This window comes from Oculina patagonica, chromosome 4 (assembly GCF_052425735.1).
Source record: "Oculina patagonica isolate OP01 chromosome 4, crgOcupat, whole genome shotgun sequence".
NCBI classification, from domain to species: domain Eukaryota; kingdom Metazoa; phylum Cnidaria; class Anthozoa; order Scleractinia; family Oculinidae; genus Oculina; species Oculina patagonica.
This window is the reverse complement of record NC_135761.1, coordinates 8,745,661-8,765,868: the sequence shown is the minus strand read 5'-3', so window position 1 is coordinate 8,765,868 and position 20,208 is coordinate 8,745,661. Positions and strand designations below refer to the sequence as shown.

Sequence of the window (20,208 nt, the reverse complement as noted above, 5' to 3'; positions counted from 1 at the left end):
TATTTAAAAAGAAATGTATGAAAAGCTCTCTCGCCTGAGGTGCCTCGGTATGGAGGGTAACCCTCCTGCCAGGGACAACTTTTCTCCATATAAACAGGCCCTACAATGCGTTTAATTTTTCGCAAGATTTAACGTGTCGCAATTAAGCTTCATCGGCAAACTCGTCGTCTCAACTTTTCACAGCGGAAATATGTACGCGGCAAGCGATTTATGCAATCAGCAGTTAGTTAGATGACATTTATTTAACTTTGCTGTTTACGGACAAATTTTCGCTTCTTTTATTTCTCCAATATATGAAAACACGAAAATTTAAGGAAAATAAGAAGCATAGGGTAAGCAGTATTAAAAATAATTTATAATCAGAGATTTCAACAGAAAGAAATTACTTTTAGCAAAATAATTTCGCGCCCGATATGGGACTTGAACCCATGACCCTCAGATTAAAAGTCTGATGCTCTACCGACTGAGCTAACCGGGCTCATGTGGTTATACAAAGTCAACTTTCAAAGTTAAACTTAATAAAAATGAAATGCAACTTATTTGGACGTTTGATCGTAAATGACGATCATAACTCAAATATTATACCAGGCGTTCATTAATCTCGATATTGCCAAACACGAAAATATAGGAATTGTAATTTTAGATATTTTAATTGTAATTTTAATCTTAGCATAGTTAAATTTAAACACACGACCCCACAAGCTTTTAGCCTTAATTATTATCGTGTATAAATAAAGTTTTATTCTATTCTTTTCTATTCTAAACACATATTTAAACGACTCCACTCACAAACTTGTAGCAACAGAACCAGTGCTAACGGAAAGAGTAGAACTTGCAGCCTGTTGGATCTCTGGTAAGAAGTAAACCCTTCTTCTTTCTTTTAAACATTTTACATCAAGTGCGCAGACTTTCTTCAAGGCTTTGCGAAAATCAGCGCTTAGTAAGCAGAGGATGATGGGATTGAAGCAGCTGTGGGACACTTGTAACATCCGGGACATACTCTCAACCGCTTCATTGTAACGCCATTCGTCATAAGTGGAAAGAGCGTTAAGTGACGTAGTCAGGTTGAAGGGCAAAAAACATGCGACAAAAACTAGAATGATTGTAACAAGAAGGCGCATTGTTTTGAGGTTTCTCTTGGCACGCGACCTGGCCATGTCACGTGAAGCATAGGCGTCTCCAATGACAGCGAGATCTTGTTTGAGTCTGCGCATTACTTGAATGTACGCCCAGGACACAACAACACAGGGTACAATTAAAACGCAGATAATGCGCCAGATTTTCGTCGCCATGTTATAGGTAAAATTCTTTCCAACTAGATCACATTGTAGAATTCCTTTTTCTGTTGTTAATCCAAACACAAAAAATCTCGGGAGACCAAAAATAGGGTACGATAAGATCCAAATTAAAACAATGGTCCACAGTGCAATTTTCCGTGTTAGTTTCGGTGCTAACGGCTTCACCACGGCTCGGTATCTTTCATAACTCAGTGTTATCATCGTGCAGACAGACACACCGCTAAAAACAAGAAATAATGGGCGAGAAAACTGACAAGCTAACTCGCCCAACGGCCATGAAAAACACTCGCTAAACACGACAAGAGGCACCGAAAAGAAAAAGACACACGCATCAGAAACAGCGAGATTGACCACCAAGAAGTTAAACGGTGTATGAAGTTTGGATTCTCTGCAAACTGTGACGATAACGAAAAGATTTCCAAAGACTCCCAAACAGAAAATAACAGCATAGAAAACGAAGCCAAAGATGGCTAACGGCGCTGAAACACACACCAACAATTGGCCGCCTTCGATGGTTGAATTTTCTTCGGACTGACTTGAATTTGCAAGAATTATCAAGTTCTGAACCATGATTTCAGTAGATGTTGTTATCCCAAGTAGCTGAAACCTTGCCTTGAATGGTGTTACAGTGTGCCGCACCAAACTTGAACAATGAGTAGAAAAGATAAAGATGACAACTGCAGCTCGACTTTCTGGTACACTTGCTTGTGTGTTTATCTTAGTTTTATTTGGATACTTTCCTATAACTGATAAGTTTACATCTAAGTGACTATTTACATGAATAAAAGATTAACGCTTTTTAAACTTGTCAGTCGTAACCTTATTACAAATTGCATCTGGCTACACCTCCAGTGTGTATATTTACCAACTGCTGGTTGAAGATACTATTTTTTGAAGTATAACAACCAAAATTTGTCAGATTCAGAAATATTCCACTTTCGTGACAGCATCCGTGTGAATACAATGAGCGCTCCTGCCGGCCATTTATTTAAAATTAAATTTACTTTCCTGGAGGCTATATTTTTAATTCTCCCTCATTACTGTGGCCTAACTTAACTGACTTTACTTCTCTTAGGGCTTAAAGTTTAATTTTTTGCGGCTTAATTTCAGGCAAAAATTGGCCTCAAAGTGCGTTAACTACGAGAAAATATTATCATTGTTCAATGAAAAATCCTGCCCTCAAAAGGAAACCTTTCAATCGAGAAAATTGCATGCTTGCAAATATGGAACTTTCAAGTAACAAATTAAAAAATAGCCTCACGTAGCTTGGTAAGTACAATAAGAGGTGCACAAAGGGCCACTCTGGCCTGTGAATTAAATTTTAATGACTGTGCGTCAAATGTTTGGCAGGAATTGCAAGAAAAAATACGATTTTACGCGAGATTCTGAGCAAGAATGTCGTGCAACAGATGCGTTAAAGAGGAAAAGAAACGTTAATATTCAGTTCTCTTCAATACAAACGACGAAAATTCGTGGACTTACCCCAAACGAAGGACCTCATAGTGGACACAACAATTATGTAAAACAGAGATATTAAATTTAGCCTTTTAAAATTTCGCGGCACAGTTTTTTTGTGTGCGAGACTTCAGTTTTGCGATATATTTTTAACTATTTTTATGCTTTTTAGTTTTTATTTTTATCTTTATACATTCTTTTTTAAATTTTAATTAACAAATAAAGAAGCCTAAGCCATGTTTTATACTGTCATAAAACACCACGGGCATTTGAGAACACGAGGGAAATGTAGAAAACATGAGCCGCAGGCGAATGTTTTCAACATTTCTCGAGTGTTCTCAAATGCCTGGATCCGTAACCACGCAACAAATAAACAGGAGGCACTGAGTAAGTCAGGAGTAGCAAGTAGATCCGGACGGAAAATACACAGTATAAACATTTATTCCGGCATATAATTTAATTTCTTTGCAATGTTCTGCAGCTGTTTTTTTAAATGATTTTTCTTTTTAACTAGGGGCAACCGCACAAACAAGATAGTGACAATCATTTTTGTGATTTTCGTGGTCGGTTATAACATTTAACATTATTTCACTGTTATTGGCTCTCCGAGATCATCCGTTTATATATATATACCATTACATGTAGTTAGAAAATACTATGAACGCCACATCCATGAAAGAGGAAAAGTAGAGCGGTACTACTTCTTCGGGGAGTGTCACAGAGACAATACAGAGGGGGATATCCCCTTTGAGACGTGTGCCCGTGTAAATGTCATATTTTGAAAGAAACATCTTCACACTGATAATGGATACGGAGTGTCCGAAACATGTCTTTGAAATTTAGAAGTGTGTTTATTTTTCCAAGTGTTTAATTTCGCTCATACTTTGAAAAAATTTCGCTTATATTTTTTGATAGTCGATAGTCTTTAACTTTCTAAACATGCACGATAGTGGCCCTACACCACTTATATATCAAACAACGTAGCTCCTGGCTTTCTAGTAAGCAAAGGAATCAAATTGTCTACAATTTTTGCTGGACGCACACACTTGGGACTTTTGCCCAACAAAATTAAGATAAAGATATACGAACGAAAATTTCGCTCGCATAGCTTGATTTCTCGGTGGTGTTTTTTTTCTACACTACAAGCGTTCCAATTCTATTGACATCAGCGGTTGAAGTCTCACTGAAATAGCCGGCGTTCGATCTCAACATACTGAAATATCAAAATTTACTGTTGCGTCTGTTCAACCTTTAAACTTTAAATAAAACGGCATACTGACTTTTTTAAAAAAACTGACAAATGAGAAAAAAAAGAATAATTATAGCTTCCGTTTGGATTTGAACCAACGACCAAGGCATACACAACTTCTGTAGAAGTTTTCTCTACCAACTGAGCTATCGTAACTTTGCATGGTACAGACTATTTTATTTTGTATATTTGAATATTATATTGGACGCGCTTGGAAAAAAAAACATGTTTAACTACTCGGTTATGATTAAACAAAACCCGAAAAAATCGCTTTGTTTTAGCTTGTCGTACAGAGAGAATTTCCTCCCAATTTCTGCTCTGCATGTCGCAATAATATTCAAGCGCAGCCAATGGTTGAAATATATGCAATTACAGAGCAATGTATGGGCACGTTGCACAGAATTGCTAATTTCTTGACTCTTGAAAGACCCATACCAAAAACCAAAATGTAGGGATATTAAGAGTCGTACAGAGATACTTCATGCCAGATTTTAGACTGAAAGGTGCAATATTCGATCCGTAGAATTATTTAATCACAAAGATGATTTACATAATTACAGAGCAATGTATAGGAACATCATAGAATCGCAAATTTCTCAACTCTTGAAAGATTTTTATCAAAAACAAAAATGTAGGGTTATTAAGAGTCGTACAGAGATACTTCATGCCAAATTTTAGACTGAAAGGTGTAATATTCGAGCCGTAGAATTATTTAATGGCATTTATTTAATTTTTACAGAGCAATGTATGGGCACGTTGAACAGAATTGCTAATTTCTCGGCACTCGAAACATTTTCATCCAAAACAAAAATGTAGGGTTATAAAGAGTCATAAAGAGATACTTCATGCCAAATTTAAGACTGAAAGGTGCAATATTCGAGCCATAGAATTATTTAATGGCATTTATTTAATTTTTACAGAGCAATGTATGGGCACGTTGAACAGAATTGCTAATTTCTCGGCACTCGAAAAATTTTCATCCAAAACAAAAAGGTAGGGTTATAAAGAGTCATACAGAGATACTTCATGCCAAATTTTAGACCGAAAGGTGTAATATTCGAGCCGTAGAATTATTTAATCGACTTAATTATTTAATTTTATTTATTTTATATCTTGTTTGTGTAATTATTATATTTCTGACTTCTAAGTTAACGAGCTCGACTTCTCCATAACACTTACTATAATTGTGGAACTCAATGTTTTATAAATTCATCTTGCTTACTGGTGGAGCAAATCTCCAAGTCAGTGAGTTTGAAATTTATCATAATTAATAACAACTAAAATTTGGCAACTCTTTCCAATCCGTGCGATTGCTCTTATCGAGAAATGTTTCAGTTTATCATTCACAAATTAATTGTTAGGAGAATTTGTTGGATTGATCAGAAGATAATTTTGACATGGTAAATGGTTGACTGTTTGAAAATATAACTTGTACATTATATCGTGCGAAAGTTCCTTTTCGTATTTTTCAATACATTAAAATGTATTTCCCCTTCTGCATCTGTAATCTTCAGTTTTCTTGCTTTGGAAAACGTGCCGGCGAGCCCTCCCCCCCCCCCCGGGAAGCAAGAGCAAGACAGCACAGGCTTTAGGGTCGCGCAAGTTCCTTGTTGCGCAAGTTCCTAAGTAGTAAAACAGTATCAAAAGTGCGGGATCCCTACACACTGCAAATAACAAAAACAATTCCCAAGACCAAAAATGACAAACCGATCCCAAACAGAAAATGGCAGCATAGAAAACGAAGCCAACGATGCGGATGGCTGACGGTGCAGAATCACATATCAACTTCTGTTTGCCTGACTGTTTGACTGACAAATTGAGTTGAAAAGTTGAAAAATTTGAATTGGCAGAGCCGTCTGTCTCAAAATAAAAGGCGTGATTGCTTGATATGTTTGAAAGACAGGGTATCAGCTCAAATTTAGTCGATGAGTTCACTATGTACATGATAAGACAGAGACAGATTTCTGTTGATTCAGCTGATGATGACATCCATCGCTCTGTGCAATGGGTCAGTCTTTGAAACTCTTTCTTTCGGGACTGAATTAGAGACTGCTGCTAGAAGTGACTTAATCACACCGTACTGGTTATGGGGAGTTTGTTTGCCATACGCATGGGAAAAACATGACCAAGTTTAAAAATTCCGTGATCTAACTCCTAAACGTGACGAAAACAGGATTTCTTATATTCGTTATCTTTCCGTGCTGAGGAAACGTAAATCAAAAATCGTACGTGCCACTACACTTATCCACTTTCTGCTATGTTTTCAGTTTCCTGAACGGAAGCTCATACTTCTGTCAGTATAGATTTCCGTTGTAACCTGCCTCCGTTGCATTTCAGGAAACGGACTTACGATTTGTTTGCTAGGCTAAAACTCTTAGAGGTTCCTTATGTCTACCCCAATGGGGGGGGGGGGGGGGGGGGGGTCTTTTCTTCCACCTTCCGCCATTTTGCGTAAAAGTAGGAGAACAAGAAGAAAAAACCCCTTCCAATTTCATTTTAAATTATGCTCTACCGTTCCAGTTAATAGCAGATATAAACTTAGAGTAAATACCCTTTGAACACGCAAAATTAAGCAAACAAACAAACAAACAATGAATCAAAGAAACAAACAAGAAATCTGCCGGTCCAATAAGTCTGTTTGGCCAGAAAGCCTTTTGCAAGCCACGCAGAGAGCGGATTTGCGAATCCAAGTTAACAACTGCAAATAAATAAAATTGTTTCGCAATGCTCACCGCACGAACTGACGGATGGATTCAAAATCGTGATAGCAGACTCTTAGGAAATATAAAGAAAGTATTATATGGAGAGTATATTTGATAACTGTATTTGATCGGACAAAAGAAAAAGGAATACAATCATTAATAATCTGAGTGCGACGTGATCTTGTCATTACAGTGTGCACAATGGTAGAGGCCAATCCCGGGGGGGGGGCACTCCCTTATTAGGGCTTAACGGGGACGTGCGGCCCGATAGGGTATGGTTTTCAGTCATTTTTGTCTTGAACGGGGTATATATTTCACCCATTTTTGTCTTAAACAGGGTATCTTTGCATGGACCAAAGTCAAACAGGATAGGCTTATATGTCTGCAGAGGTGTAACAAGCCGAATTTTCACATTCTTCTGTATTACTGACTTACGTTATTTCGGCATTGATACTAGCTAATTCACGACCACAACAAACCAGTGAGGTACTTGTTTATGTCTTATACGGGATATCAAAAATTGGCATTCTGTCTTAAATAGGGTAGGAAAATCAGAGGTTCGTGTCTTAAACAGGGTCAGGGTTTAGGAGGCCGGGCCGCACCTCCCTTCCTCCCGTGGAAATAGTAAAGCCCCCAGTGGGATTGCGTGGTAAACTACGATTTTTCTATCAGAGCTTATAAAATTGGCCTCCCACCCCCCGGGAGGCCAATATACTAAATTTCCTGCAGAACAAAGACCTCTCTTCGTCCTCGTAGCTTTTTGTACTTAAGTGTTAAGAAGTCGATCAAAGCTTTTCGAAAATCCATGCTGAGTAAGCAGAGGATGACGGGATTGGCACAGCTATGGCTGACTTGTAACATCCGGGATATGCTTTCAGCTGTCTCGTTGTAAGACCACTGGGCGAACGCAGGATAAATATTCAATATAGTCACGACATTGAATGGCAGATAACAAACAACATATACGGTAACCATTGTTATAAGAAGCCGCATCAGTTTCGTGTTCCTCTTGGCACGTGACCTCGTAACATCACGTGACGGGAAGGCGTCTCCTATGACGTGAACATCTTGCCTGAGCTTGCGCATTACTCGACTGTATGCCCAGCACACAACAGTACAAGGTAAAATTAACGTCCAAATAAAAATCCATGTTTTCATAACAATAAGTAGAGTTAATTTTGTGAAAACTGGGTCACATTGAAGAATTCCTTTAGCAGTTGATAGCTCATAGAAAAACGACTTTGGAAGGCCAAATAAAATGTACGACAAAGCCCATATTACAACAGTTGCTTGCTTCGCCATTTTGTGAGTCAGTTTCAAATCGAATGGCTTTACAACAGCTTTGTATCTTTCAAAACTCAGTGCTACCATTGTGGCAACAGACACTCCAGTGAAAACAAAAAACAACGGTCGTGAAAAACGACAAGCTAACTCTCCTAGCGGCCACGAGAAACACTCACTAAAGATCACAATTGGTAAAGAGAAGAAGAAAACGCACATATCCGAAATAGCGAGGTTGACAACTAAGTAGTTAAATGGCGTGTGAAGTTTGGAGTCTTTGCAAACTGTAACGATAACAAAGACGTTTCCAAACACTCCAAAGCAAAAAATTAAGGCATAATATGCAAAACCAAAGATGGCTATCGGCGCAGAAACACACGTTAACAGCTGATTGTTTCCCATGGTTGAGTTCAGGTCTTCGGACTGGCTTGAGTTCAAAAGATTTATCACGTTTTTAACCATGACTTCAATGGATGTACTATACTGATGCCAAATCAGCTTGGATAATGTCAACAGTGTGAAATTAGTATATTCATACGTTGCTCACCAGAATTCAAGTGGAATATATAGATCAGTCGAAGACCATTTTGAATCTTGAGTCTCTTGACTTCAATTATATATCTTGATATCCTATTTTAATTGTTGCTTTTAACTGGGTATTCTGAAACTGAGAAGTCAGTTGGCATATATAAGTTATGAATAATTGATATTCATTTTAACCTTATGATTGGTTATTCTCCTGAAACGGAGGAGTTGACATTAATAAGTAATGAATATATCTGATATCGATATTTTCGTTATTAACTTTTAGCAGGGTTCAAGACTGCGGTTTATTTGTTGGCGGACTTTCCATTGTCAATAAAATATTCTTTTACTTTCGGTGGCTATTTTCGAGTTTCTCATCACAAAAAATAAAGAATCAAATTTAAAATTAGACAATTAACAGGGAGATCCAGAGGCTAACCCTGAAACGGCTTGAAAGGTAAAATTACGGTACAAAATAGGCAAAACAACTTAGAGACATATGATAATACATCAACAATACTACTCAAAAATTTTAAAATTTACATAAACGTTTTGGCGTCAATAATTGAAATGTCAAAATAAAGTACACTTCAATCGAGGTTTGTGTACTGTTCAAAGGCGTTTTAATTATATAACTGCTGTAACAATGGATAATAGATATAATGATTCAATTTTGATTCATAAATACTAATTTCCTCTACCTATGCAAGGGAAAATTGCAAAAGTTTAAAGGTCAAATCAGGACAAATGAACAGAAATTTCAAAATGCCATTTTAACCAACCAAACACTAAAAATATCCATTATTAAGTGAAATTAAATTTTTTTTTTGCTTTCCACGCAAATTACAGCAAAAAATACGAAGATTTCCGAAGGCTTCACGAAAACGTTTTTGAATGACTGCGCACTGAAATAGGAAGGAGTGGAACGAGTTTTTGACGTCATAATTGGTGTTTTTGAAAATGACCGCAGACCAATTCCGCAGACTGCAACGTCTAATCAATTGAAAATAAATTTATATTTTAATTGCAATTCTCGCAAATTCCCGGATGTATTCTGCTTATTTATCCCTTTAAGAGCTACTCCCGCTGAATATTCAAAGAGAGCGTTCAAAATGCACCCCAAATAGTAAAACCAAAAATCAGCCGTCGTGGCCGACGTTGTCCAAAATAGACAAAATACGCAGAATTTGGACATCTCAGTGATCTCACGTTGTTGTTCTGCAGAGAACGGTTTTCAATTTTACGAAGATTCAAAACGCCCGTGCAGAGTTAACGCACGTGCAAAGTTAACGCACGTGAAGATTATTCTGCTCATTAACGTTAAATGCGAATGAGAAAGAACAATAGAGATTTATGATTTGTTTCATACCAGCGTGCATTCTACCTATGTCAGTATGTCTCACATGATATGCAAAACGCCAGCAAACAAAACTTTAAGCTTTTTTTTTTTAGCTTAAGCTATTTTATTTAAAAAAAAATGCGCGTCTCTGAACAACAACCAACAAACAAAACGGCCCAACAGAACGAAATAGAACGAAATAACTGCTTGAAATGTCGCTAAACACATTTCCGCGGTCTGCGGAATCGGTCTGCGGTCGTCTACAAAAACACCAATTATTACGTCACAAGTTTTTATTTCCGACAATTTTCCGACAGTTTTTCCGAGCACTCTACGATTATGAAGGCCTAAAAAAGCATTTTTCAACTTGCAATATCTCTGCAATGCAATGTCCAATTAGTTTAAGACTTCGGGATATGTTCATTTAGCTATAACTGATGACAAATGTTTCATAAGACAAGGATAAAATACATCAAAAGAATTACTAGAGGTAACAAAAATGTTAAAAGAACATTTAAAGAAAACAGCACAGATTAAAAAAATGTACTTAAATATCAAGCCAAAATTGTGTTTACAGAACACAGAATCATCAAATTAATACGAAAAAAGGTTCTCACCGGTCTACTAATAAAATTGCGAACGAACGGAGGCTTTTCCTAAATTAGACTGCAACACTTGACCTGGAAACTCGTAAGGGTGCCATAACTAAACGAGTTTCCAGATCATGACTTCGATACGGCAAAAATAATAATATATAGTACGCGCGCTCACAAAAAAATATTGTTACTACGTTACTGTTGAAACAGGGTGTCGGTATTTACCTTTTGTGTCGGCAGTCTACTGTATATTTCTCGAGAAGGTGGCCGTGGTCACATCATAATGATGTTCAAAGATCCTTCAGGTTTATAAATGCTATACTGACCAGTAACCAAATTACGCGGCGTAGAATAAAACACGAGTATAGTCTTATTGCTGGCCGAGTTTTGGGCCTAAACGCTGCCAAAATGTAAGATTGAAAACTAAGAAGATTTCAAAGCTAATTAAATGCGAGGTAAAAGAAAAAGACATTATCCAATGAGGGTTATGGAAGGCTTGTACTGTATCAACACAAAAGATCAACACACTAAGGTTCAGCTGGCCCAGGCGATTAAATAACTGATATGAGAAAAATATGGTTTGACAGATGAATTTTCATTTCTTGCATGATTTACTTTACTTTAAAATGGTAGAATTTTTTTGTAATCTTTTTATTTTGCCCGCAAGTTTAGACCAGCCTGTTTCGTGTGATGTGAAAACATGTTCTGTCCCGCTATGAATGAATCAAGCTTAAAGTTGTCAGAAACTGATTAAATATTCAGACTTCTTATAATTTAAATATTCATGCGGAGATATAGGATCTGGGTAAACAGATTTTGAAAATTAATATTGTCTGCAAAATTGTCAAAAACTAGGACTAACTTAACCAGACAAATTATCGCTCTCAGACTTCGAGCAACTCTCATACTGGTCATTAGCATAACCCAGTGACCGACAATTAGGAAAGCTCGCAAACTGCCGATTGGCTATGCAAAGACAGTGTAATTGTTAAATAGACAGTAGAGAATTTCGCTGCGCCTAACATCGGTCCAGGCTTGATCATGACATTTTCTTTGAGTCGACTCAATTAAAAGTTCGGACGTTCGCTTGATTATCAGTAGAACAAGTGATTGTGCAGGAAGAAGGTTTGGCAAGAACAGATAAGAAAAGCGTTAATCTTTGATCTGATCGTGGTCGACGTTCACGTTTTTGCTTACAAAGAATCGAAAAGCTAAGCCTGTTTTAGTTTTTTATGGCGATTCACACTTTTGGCATCGCGGGTTTTAACTGCCACTGTAACGACACACATCAGTTATTACGCTGATTATCGCACGTTTTGGCCATAACCATATCCGGACCCTGGTACCAACTAAAAGCGATAAGAACGAAAGCTAAATTTTTAAAAACTACAGTCCAAGCTCTCTTAACGGACACTCTCGTAAGCGGACAGCTTTACTTACGGCCGCCTTGTCTGAAACCCCGTTTTAACTCCCATACAAACTCTGTATTTTTACATTCTCGTAAGCGGACATTCCCGTAAGCGGCCGCGGACACTTTCACAGATTACGACTTAGACTTTTTCTTTGCCGTTATTAAGCTCCCGTAAGCGGACACCCCAAAGAAAATCCTAAAAACCCACTATCTTGTTTTTTATCGATCAACAGTCACATCGCCATTCGTCACAATGATTTTACAGTAATTACAGTACCATATTTCAGTGTTTGTTTTGTCGTCATCTATGTCCGTCCGGTTATTGTAAGCTGGAAAAGCTCCCGACGTAAGCGGCCATCTATCCTCTACACCTCTAGTGGCCGCTTACGAGAACCATTCTTGTAAGCGGCCCGCTCCAGTTACGGACCCTTTTTTTGCGTCCCAAGGGTGTCCGCTTACGAGAGCTTCGACTGTACTAAAGAGAGAGGCGCACGAGGTTTAATCAAAGGCGCTTTGTTAGCCCACTCGTGAATGAGAATACTAAATGTATTGGTGTAGAGCTATGAAATGTTTCGGTCTTTTTGTGAGCGGCATGTTAGTATAGAAGTTGTTTAAAGGGAGATATGATCACGTTGGTTCCTTGTGTTTACAGCGGACACGGGTAATCCATTCAAAAGCCTTCGTTATATAACACTAATTTCTACCATAAAGTACAAGCTTGCTAACGCGTTATGCAATGCGTTGGCCCTCCAGTCCAGCGGCCCGGGTTCGATTCTCAGCAAGGACGATGAATTTTTTTTTTACGACAATCTATTTTACAATTTTATACGACGTCTTTTTTTTCTTTCTCCTGTTTTTATGAATCTATTAGAGATGCAAATCTAGTACAAGTACTATACAGTATATGATTAAAAGGCAACAAAATTCGTCAGTTTGGCGAGCTTTTTTACGATAAATTATTTACGTATCATGACTATCGATTATCATACAATACGCTTGGAACTATAAAACATTCAGAGACTGCTAAAATTGGACTTTATTCATACAATTGTCCTGAAATCAACCCTTTAATACCCAACACAGTCGCAGTCCACAGTTCGTGCCTGGAAAATCTAAAAATTCGATCAAAACACGGAATATCAGTTCAGTGCTTCGAAGATTTTCACATTTTCTTCAGTTTAAGATTTTTTCTTCTATTTGTCATGTGAAATTCTTAAGAGCTATAAATCGAGCCATTCGAAGAAGCTTTTATACATACAAGCCATTAAACTTTGAACCTACGGAATCGGTCATCGTACTAACAACAACATAAAGAAATCTATATTCTAATTTTCAGCCCAAGTGATCAGTACGCCGAAGTTGTCAAGCGGTTAGGGGTTTGGTCTTCAGAAACATAGTTGATGTTAGGAGTCGCCGGTTCAAACCTCAGAAGTGTTGAACAAAAAGTTAAAAAAAAACAAGGAAAATTAATTTATAATTTAATGCATAAACTATTATTCATAAATTAAAGTTAACAGCCCATCGACCGACCGACCGACCGACCGACTGACCGAGTGAAAATTTGCATATCACTTTCATAACCATACTCGTTTCATTACATTCACGAGTAAAAATGAAAAATAGAATGCAATTGATTATACCCCCACAAGGCTCAGACAACATCAGCGTGTTCTGAGAGAAATAGAGGGAATCAGAAGTACATAATCTATTTGTTTTAGATAATGTACTTCTGAGGGAATCTAGACGTAGTTTTTCTCTTAAAAAAAGTGTTTTAAGAACACCGGATGGTTTAAAAAGGGAAATCGTCAACCATTCCGGTATGTTTGCCTTTGGCTTTTGAGGCCCGCGCTGACTTCAAACGCTTTTTCAAGATTCAACCAAACGCTGCCAAACGTTCTGACTTTTTCTAAAACTTTCAGGTAATAATTTGGTAGGGTTGGATGAGAAAGTCAAAAAACGCCCGGTCTGAATAGGGTTAATGAGAAATCAGCCTGAAAATGTTCTCAAAATTCGTTTCAAAAATACTATACATTATGCATAACTGGATATATAATTGACACACAATGTTTTTATTACTACTAGAAAATTAATTTCAAAGAAATAAATACTATTACTAATATATGTATGCACACCCATAGTACTTTAATACGAGTTAACTTGCTTTAATTATTATTCTGGCCTCATGTTTCTTTTATATAAGAACATGTTTTATTTAAAATATAAATAAACATTATCTTTGAACATCTAAAGGAATATATTACCTTAATAAATTTGCGGATAGAAATCAAGCTACGGTTATAAATATCGATATTTCGAAGACGCACGGAAACAACTTGAAAACGTTTTCAAATTCAATCCGTTTGCATCCGAGACATCCGCAGCTAAAGACGCTTGTTAACAGTTTTAGTGCTCTAATGTAGCAATTTTTAATAAAAATGAACTATTATTTTTAGGCCGTTTCCTGCGACACAAATACTAAAGTTTGACTGTTCAAAAATCTGGTAAAATCCGCGACATAGTCCCTTTAATCCACTTGTTATTACATGTGTTTGTTTACTGTAATGTATTTAGTATATGTCTGTATGGAATGACAGGCTGATGACGAGTTACGTTCAAGCAAAACGTGCGTGAAAGCGTAGTGAGATATCTCTTTAGACCCAGCTCGTGTTTACGCAACTCTTCGAATACTTCATGTTTTCGTAGCTCTGGAGGAGCTTCTTCTATGATCTGTTCAATATATTCATGTCGTATCTTCTTGGAATCTGTTTGGTTTCTTTGGTATGGACGATGAATTGGATTACCTGCTGTAACGGGGGCAAACAGAAGTGCTTGGCCGGGAAATTTTACCTCGACGGTAGTAACAGTGTGTATATTGATGTCGAGCCAATTTTGGTGCTCATATTGCGTCGGGTAAGGAAGGATGTGTTCAATAGCTTTATGATGAAAAGCGTTGAAGACTGCATCAAAAAACACAGTAGGAAGAACTAGAGATGTCTCATTTATACCACACAATTCCTTTCTTCTTTTTTGCACAACATCTGCTCCATTGTGATACAAGTAATGCAACACTCCCACAGCCGGCTCGTAATCTAACAACCACTTTTCCACAGCTCGGAAAGGCGACATCTTAGTTCGCATGTCGGCAGGTGTGAATTTGTTGTACCTGAGTTTCGTATCGTCGTTTATAAATATGTAATAATGGTAACCCGGTCTCCTATCCATAGCTTCAAAAAACAGCACATTCCTTCCTGATGCCCAGCCGGTATTCGGATTAAACAAATAGCTTATGTGTGATTGATTGTCGTTTCGACGACATTTGGATCGGAAACTTAGCACAATGACATCACAGTCGCAGGTTTTGGCATCACCGATTTGAGACGAAGTTGCCAAGTTTGGTGGAAGGCATCGCTCGGTTTCTGTCAGATAAATGAAGGGCTTCACACGTGTGATTTCTGTGCTTCTTTGTGCTGCGTATTCGCGAAGTTCCAAGTTGCGGTTGGTGTAAAATTTAACGCCGACCCGTTGAATAAACTTGTTGATGTTGTGAACGTTTTCTGACACATAAAAAACCATACCCACAATGATAACGGAACTTAAGGCCATCACGAATAAAAAGACACCCCTTAACTTCATTTCAGTGCAATGTTTAGAAACTTCTCGGTACCCCGCGTGGGAATGTTTTGTAAAACAACTGAAGCTTCGCTAAATTTTAACACAATTTATGGTTTGGTTCAAACATAGCTGCCCGGGAATATCTCCGATTGCTTGGAAACGAAGAGAAATCAAGCTATGCTTATAGCTTCGGCGTGCTGTCAAGTTCTGTCAGAATTTTGGTAGCATTTTCACAACTTTTTTTCTACTATTTTTCTTCGAAATCGTGGCAAAGTTCTAACTTCAGTTAATTCCCAGCTCAATAAGAAAAAAAGTGAATTAAAATAAAGAATTTGTATCCAAATCTACCATACCAAGCAATTTACGAAAAGAAATTAAGTTATGCTCAAAGCTTCGGCGTCCTGTCAAGTTCTGTCAGAATTTTGGTAGCATTTTTAATGCAATGTAAATATTACGACTGCTTGGAAACCATTTTTAGATGGTTACTGCAAGAAATTTCGATGCGCTACCTTTCTTCAAAATCATGACAGAGTTCTTACTTAGTTACTTTCTTGCTCAACAAGATAAAAAGTGAACTGTAATAAGGAATTAAAAATCTAAACTAAGTTCTGGAACCTGGGAACTAAGTTCTGCTCATACTGAAAAAGTTCTGCTCATAGCTTCAGGGTAGACGAAGAAGGTGATGTTAATATTGCGTGATTGAATACCGGCAACGATCGATGATTTAATTGATCATCTCGACTTATCGAAGGAAGCTTGATATAAAAGAGTGGTTTTACTTAAGCCGTGAAATAAATAGTGGGATAGTACACGCTACTACTTCGTATTAGTTCTTATTATTCCACTATAGTTGGTAATTTAAAATTCGTTTGCGGAAACACTAATTAGTAAGCACTGCTACACACAGACTTACATTTTCACGGATTTAGTAGAATCATTCTATTGAAAATTATCAGGCGCTTCATGAAAAGAAAACTAAATGGTTATCTCACTTGTTTTTAGTCCAGTTACTCATATGATTATACATATTATTTTTTTGCGGTTCACAGCGGCTGCTATAAAACCGACCGTTCGTAATTGCATGCTAAGAACTCGATTATAATTTTACAAAAAATAGACCTTTTTAGCTTTGTATGCAAATTTCCCATTAAAAATTATGTGACGTTTTCCTCAGATAGTTTTTCCTTTGTCCATCTGAGAATTATTCTTTCATTTCCAAGTGTTTTTTTTTTTTAATTTGGAACATAATTTTCAAGGGTAACATCACATGTTCTGAAATGAGACAACAAACAGAGAACGCTGAAAAGGTCTCTGGTATAATTAATAAAGCCTCAAGGCTATTCAGCAGAGCTCTTTTCACGTGGAAGATGTATTGAAAAATATGGCATTGAATTAATCTCCGCGCCTCACAAAAATCAGTACCCTTTAACACCTCTAGTCGAATTCACTTCGCAAAAAAAGAGAAACAAAATTACACCGATTAGAAAAATCAGTTACCGGTACATATGGAACTATTATTTTCATGTGCCAGAGAAAAGGCGAGCTTTAATTGAACTTGAACTCTACAGAAAAAAAATAATAATTGGTCTTCATATGCATATTTGAATATAGCATTCGACATATTTCATTATGTTAGGAAAGATTCAAATTAAGACGCTTTATTTCTGAATTTGGTTGATTTTGTTGATATAGAAGATATTTTGATAATCATCGTTGCAGGCTTGGTTTGCGAGCTTCCGGTCTCTGAAATGACTACAATGTAGTATGGATTATGATTTGAGTCTGAGGAATCGATAAATATGAGACTTGCTTTTAGTCTGGTAAAACTGACAATAAGATATTTTTATAATAATAATATAATAATCATTTCTATAGCGCTATTTAGCTAATCTTTCATATCGCTTTTTATACTATTTTTGTAATTATACCGCTGCTGTTTTCACTGAATATTAAAATATTATTTTCTCATATAAATCAGATAGATACATTTCAGCTCCCACTGACACCTAATCAAGGAATCGCATATCACCATATCTTATTTTCATTTCAATAAAAATTAACCTGCCAATTTCATTTTTTTTTTTATCAGCAGGAACATCTGGCTTTTTTCGATCGAGAACGCAATAAGTGATTCATAGTGATTGGATACGATTGTCATTCGACAAGACAGGATCCTCTCTTTTTGCTTCTCTTGCAATCGATAATCTGTTCAGTGTTCAGTTTTGGTGCGACAGGGATGATAACAGGTCAGTGATATATTACGTTATATATAGTTAGGCAGAAAATACACTTGTAAATATTCTTAGATTATAGCGTATTGCATGTCCATTTTAGAATGTTAAATTGGGGTATCAGTTAAGAGAGTTTGGTGTATAACTTCTTGCAGAAATGTTATAAGCATCCAAAATACGGCTAGTGCTGCTTTCGTCGTTGTTTTTTTTTTTGGCTAGCTTTGCCGTTTAGAGAAAGGAAGAATTTTATACGTTTTTGGTTGAAAACCTATAATTGTATTGTATTTACAAATTTGTATTTACCAATTCAACACATGAAATTATATTCATTTTAAAATCTCAGCCTCGGGTTTATTCGTAAAATATTTTAAAATTTCGCAAATTTCAGCCTCGGTATTCTTGTAAAGTATATTCTTATGGAAAAAAAAGTGTACTTACATAACAGAAAAGGTTAGTCAATATGTATGTCACTCCTGTCATCTGGATTCGGCCTGATCAGGAAGGTCGGCCGGGAAACAACTCAGTGTAATAAATCATGATACATATCATAAGGATAAATTGCTATATCTAACATTACATACAAACGTGTACAATTATTTTTTTGAACGCAAAGCATTCTCTTTTGAAGGGTCGATTTTCGTCTTCGACTGAAGTTATATGTAAAAAGGGGGGGGTTTTTTAAAAAAAAAGTTAAAATTTTTATTTTGTATTGGGGTTAAAGTGTAAGGATCTGAATACTTGCTGGGATTGGTTTGCACCCTCATGAATAGTTAATGAATTTTACAAGTACAATTACAGTTCCTTTAGCTATTCTCATGCCAACAAACCGATCACGATAATCAAAATACTGAATTGACAATAACAGACAATGCGAGTGAATAAGTATATTTCACCAACAAAAGTGAAATTTGCAACTAAATATCTTCCAAAATAAAAAATGATTTTAATTACAGAACATCAACGTTGATATTTTCTAGCTGGGACAAGTAAAGCCCGGTGAGCCCAGTTGTTTTACTCTTAAAATTGGTCGACTAGTTTTGTAGATAGACTTATTGGTAGTCAGATTTATTGATATGAGATATTGATATGAGATATATTAAACAGTCAAAGAGGGTGCACAACCAGAATTTAATGTTTTTCTTTTATTCTTGTCAAATTTACTACTCATTTTTTTTTCAGTTGCAGGAAATTACATTCAAAGAAAAACAAAAATATACACCGCCACGAGCTAAGTGAGCCAACACTGGAAAAGAATCAAACTCTGATTGTTATCTCGATCTTTTCAAGTTCGTGCTCCTAATTGAAGCATTTGTGTTACAACTCTACCTAAGTCAGCTACATGACAATTGACATGAACTCAAGCAAGCCGTCCGAGGAAACTTTAACAATGGAAGGCACCCAGCTGTTGGTGTGTGTTTCGGTGCCGTTAGCCATCTTTGGCTTCGTTTTCTTTGCTGTCACTTTCTGTTTGGGAGTCTTTGGAAATTTATTCGTAATTTGCACAGTTTGCAGAGAATCTAAACTTAACACACCGTTTAACTACTTAGCATGAGGACCCGCATAGGACATTTTTCGGTTCGCTGTTGGAAGCCAACGTTGCTACAGACGCCATACGTAATTATATAGCAGAATCGCAAAAATGTGTGAATCCTCGCAGTGGAGGTGAATTTCATCTTGATTGATAATTTCGACGTTCGCAGCTTGCATTTTATTTGGTTTTTATTTTATTTTTTAACTCAGAAGGATAACAGTTGTACCAGTAAACCGGATAGCTGAATAATAACGGATTGTATTAGTGTACAGTTCTAAAAATCATTTAAAACAATGTTTAATTCTGTTTATCGTTCACTCTGGTTTATTTCACACAGCGAAGTCATTGCGGCACGGCGTGAAGCCGCGACTGTAGGTTTTTCTGGCAACCAACGCGTGAAAACTTTAACTTGAGGATTGAAACATTTTTTGTATAGTACTGAGTTATATCATTTGTTCGCTATGTCAGTTTTCATTCTGCGTTTACTTCAGATGCAACTTGTTTCGTTTTTCTTTAATGCGGGATGCTCGCGTATTAAATTCAGTTTCTTTGTCTTCAACGTTGATTGATTGCAGACGTGTCGCGTTCGCTAACGTCAAAATTATCTTAAAACCCAAACTGCACAGCGAGCGATCGAAAAAAATATTTCGCAATGTTTTTGTTTGCTATATATAAGCGCGTATTAAAAGCTGTCCATTTCGCTAAGGTGTCCACCATTATTCAATGCTGAAACTCTTTGAGCTTGTCCTGAGTGTGAGTGTGTACAAGAATAGCGAGTATATTCTGCTGTGAATTTTCACGCCTCGAATAAAGCTCTTACGAGGAATAATGCATCTTGAGTGAAAAGTCTAAATTTTTCTCCAAGTTAGCTGTGCGCCAGAAAATTCCCCAGCAAGCAATGGAATAATGAATAAAAAGACACGAAAAACGTGACACGAGGCACTGAGCCCAAAGGGGCTTTTGTTCGTTTATTTGTAG

The 20,208-nt window shown here is 36.8% G+C and overlaps 2 protein-coding genes, 1 non-coding gene and 1 pseudogene across 3 annotated transcripts; all 4 read right to left on the bottom strand.

Moving 5' to 3' along the window:
* Positions 1–405: 405 nt before the first annotated feature.
* Trnak-uuu (transfer RNA lysine (anticodon UUU)) lies at positions 406–478 on the bottom strand. The gene has a single exon. It is a non-coding gene; the product is annotated as a tRNA-Lys (tRNA).
* A 276-nt stretch (positions 479–754) lies between these two features.
* On the bottom strand, positions 755–1,924 carry LOC144651379 (neuromedin-U receptor 2-like; annotated as a pseudogene).
* Positions 1,925–7,418: 5,494 nt separating this feature from the next.
* LOC144651378 (somatostatin receptor type 4-like) lies at positions 7,419–8,489 on the bottom strand. Its single transcript, XM_078511312.1, has one exon. The coding sequence runs from the start codon at positions 8,445–8,447 to the stop codon at positions 7,419–7,421; it is 1,029 nt and encodes a 342-aa protein (XP_078367438.1). The 5' UTR covers positions 8,448–8,489.
* Positions 8,490–14,409: 5,920 nt separating this feature from the next.
* LOC144649438 (uncharacterized) lies at positions 14,410–15,523 on the bottom strand. Its single transcript, XM_078508927.1, has one exon. The coding sequence runs from the start codon at positions 15,487–15,489 to the stop codon at positions 14,410–14,412; it is 1,080 nt and encodes a 359-aa protein (XP_078365053.1). The 5' UTR covers positions 15,490–15,523.
* Positions 15,524–20,208: the final 4,685 nt, after the last annotated feature.

Coding starts and splice junctions, on each gene's coding strand:
- LOC144649438 (XM_078508927.1), bottom strand. CDS start 15,489: ATGAAGTTAAGGGGTGTCTTTTTATTCGTGATGGCCTTAAGTTCCGTT.
- LOC144651378 (XM_078511312.1), bottom strand. CDS start 8,447: ATGGTTAAAAACGTGATAAATCTTTTGAACTCAAGCCAGTCCGAAGAC.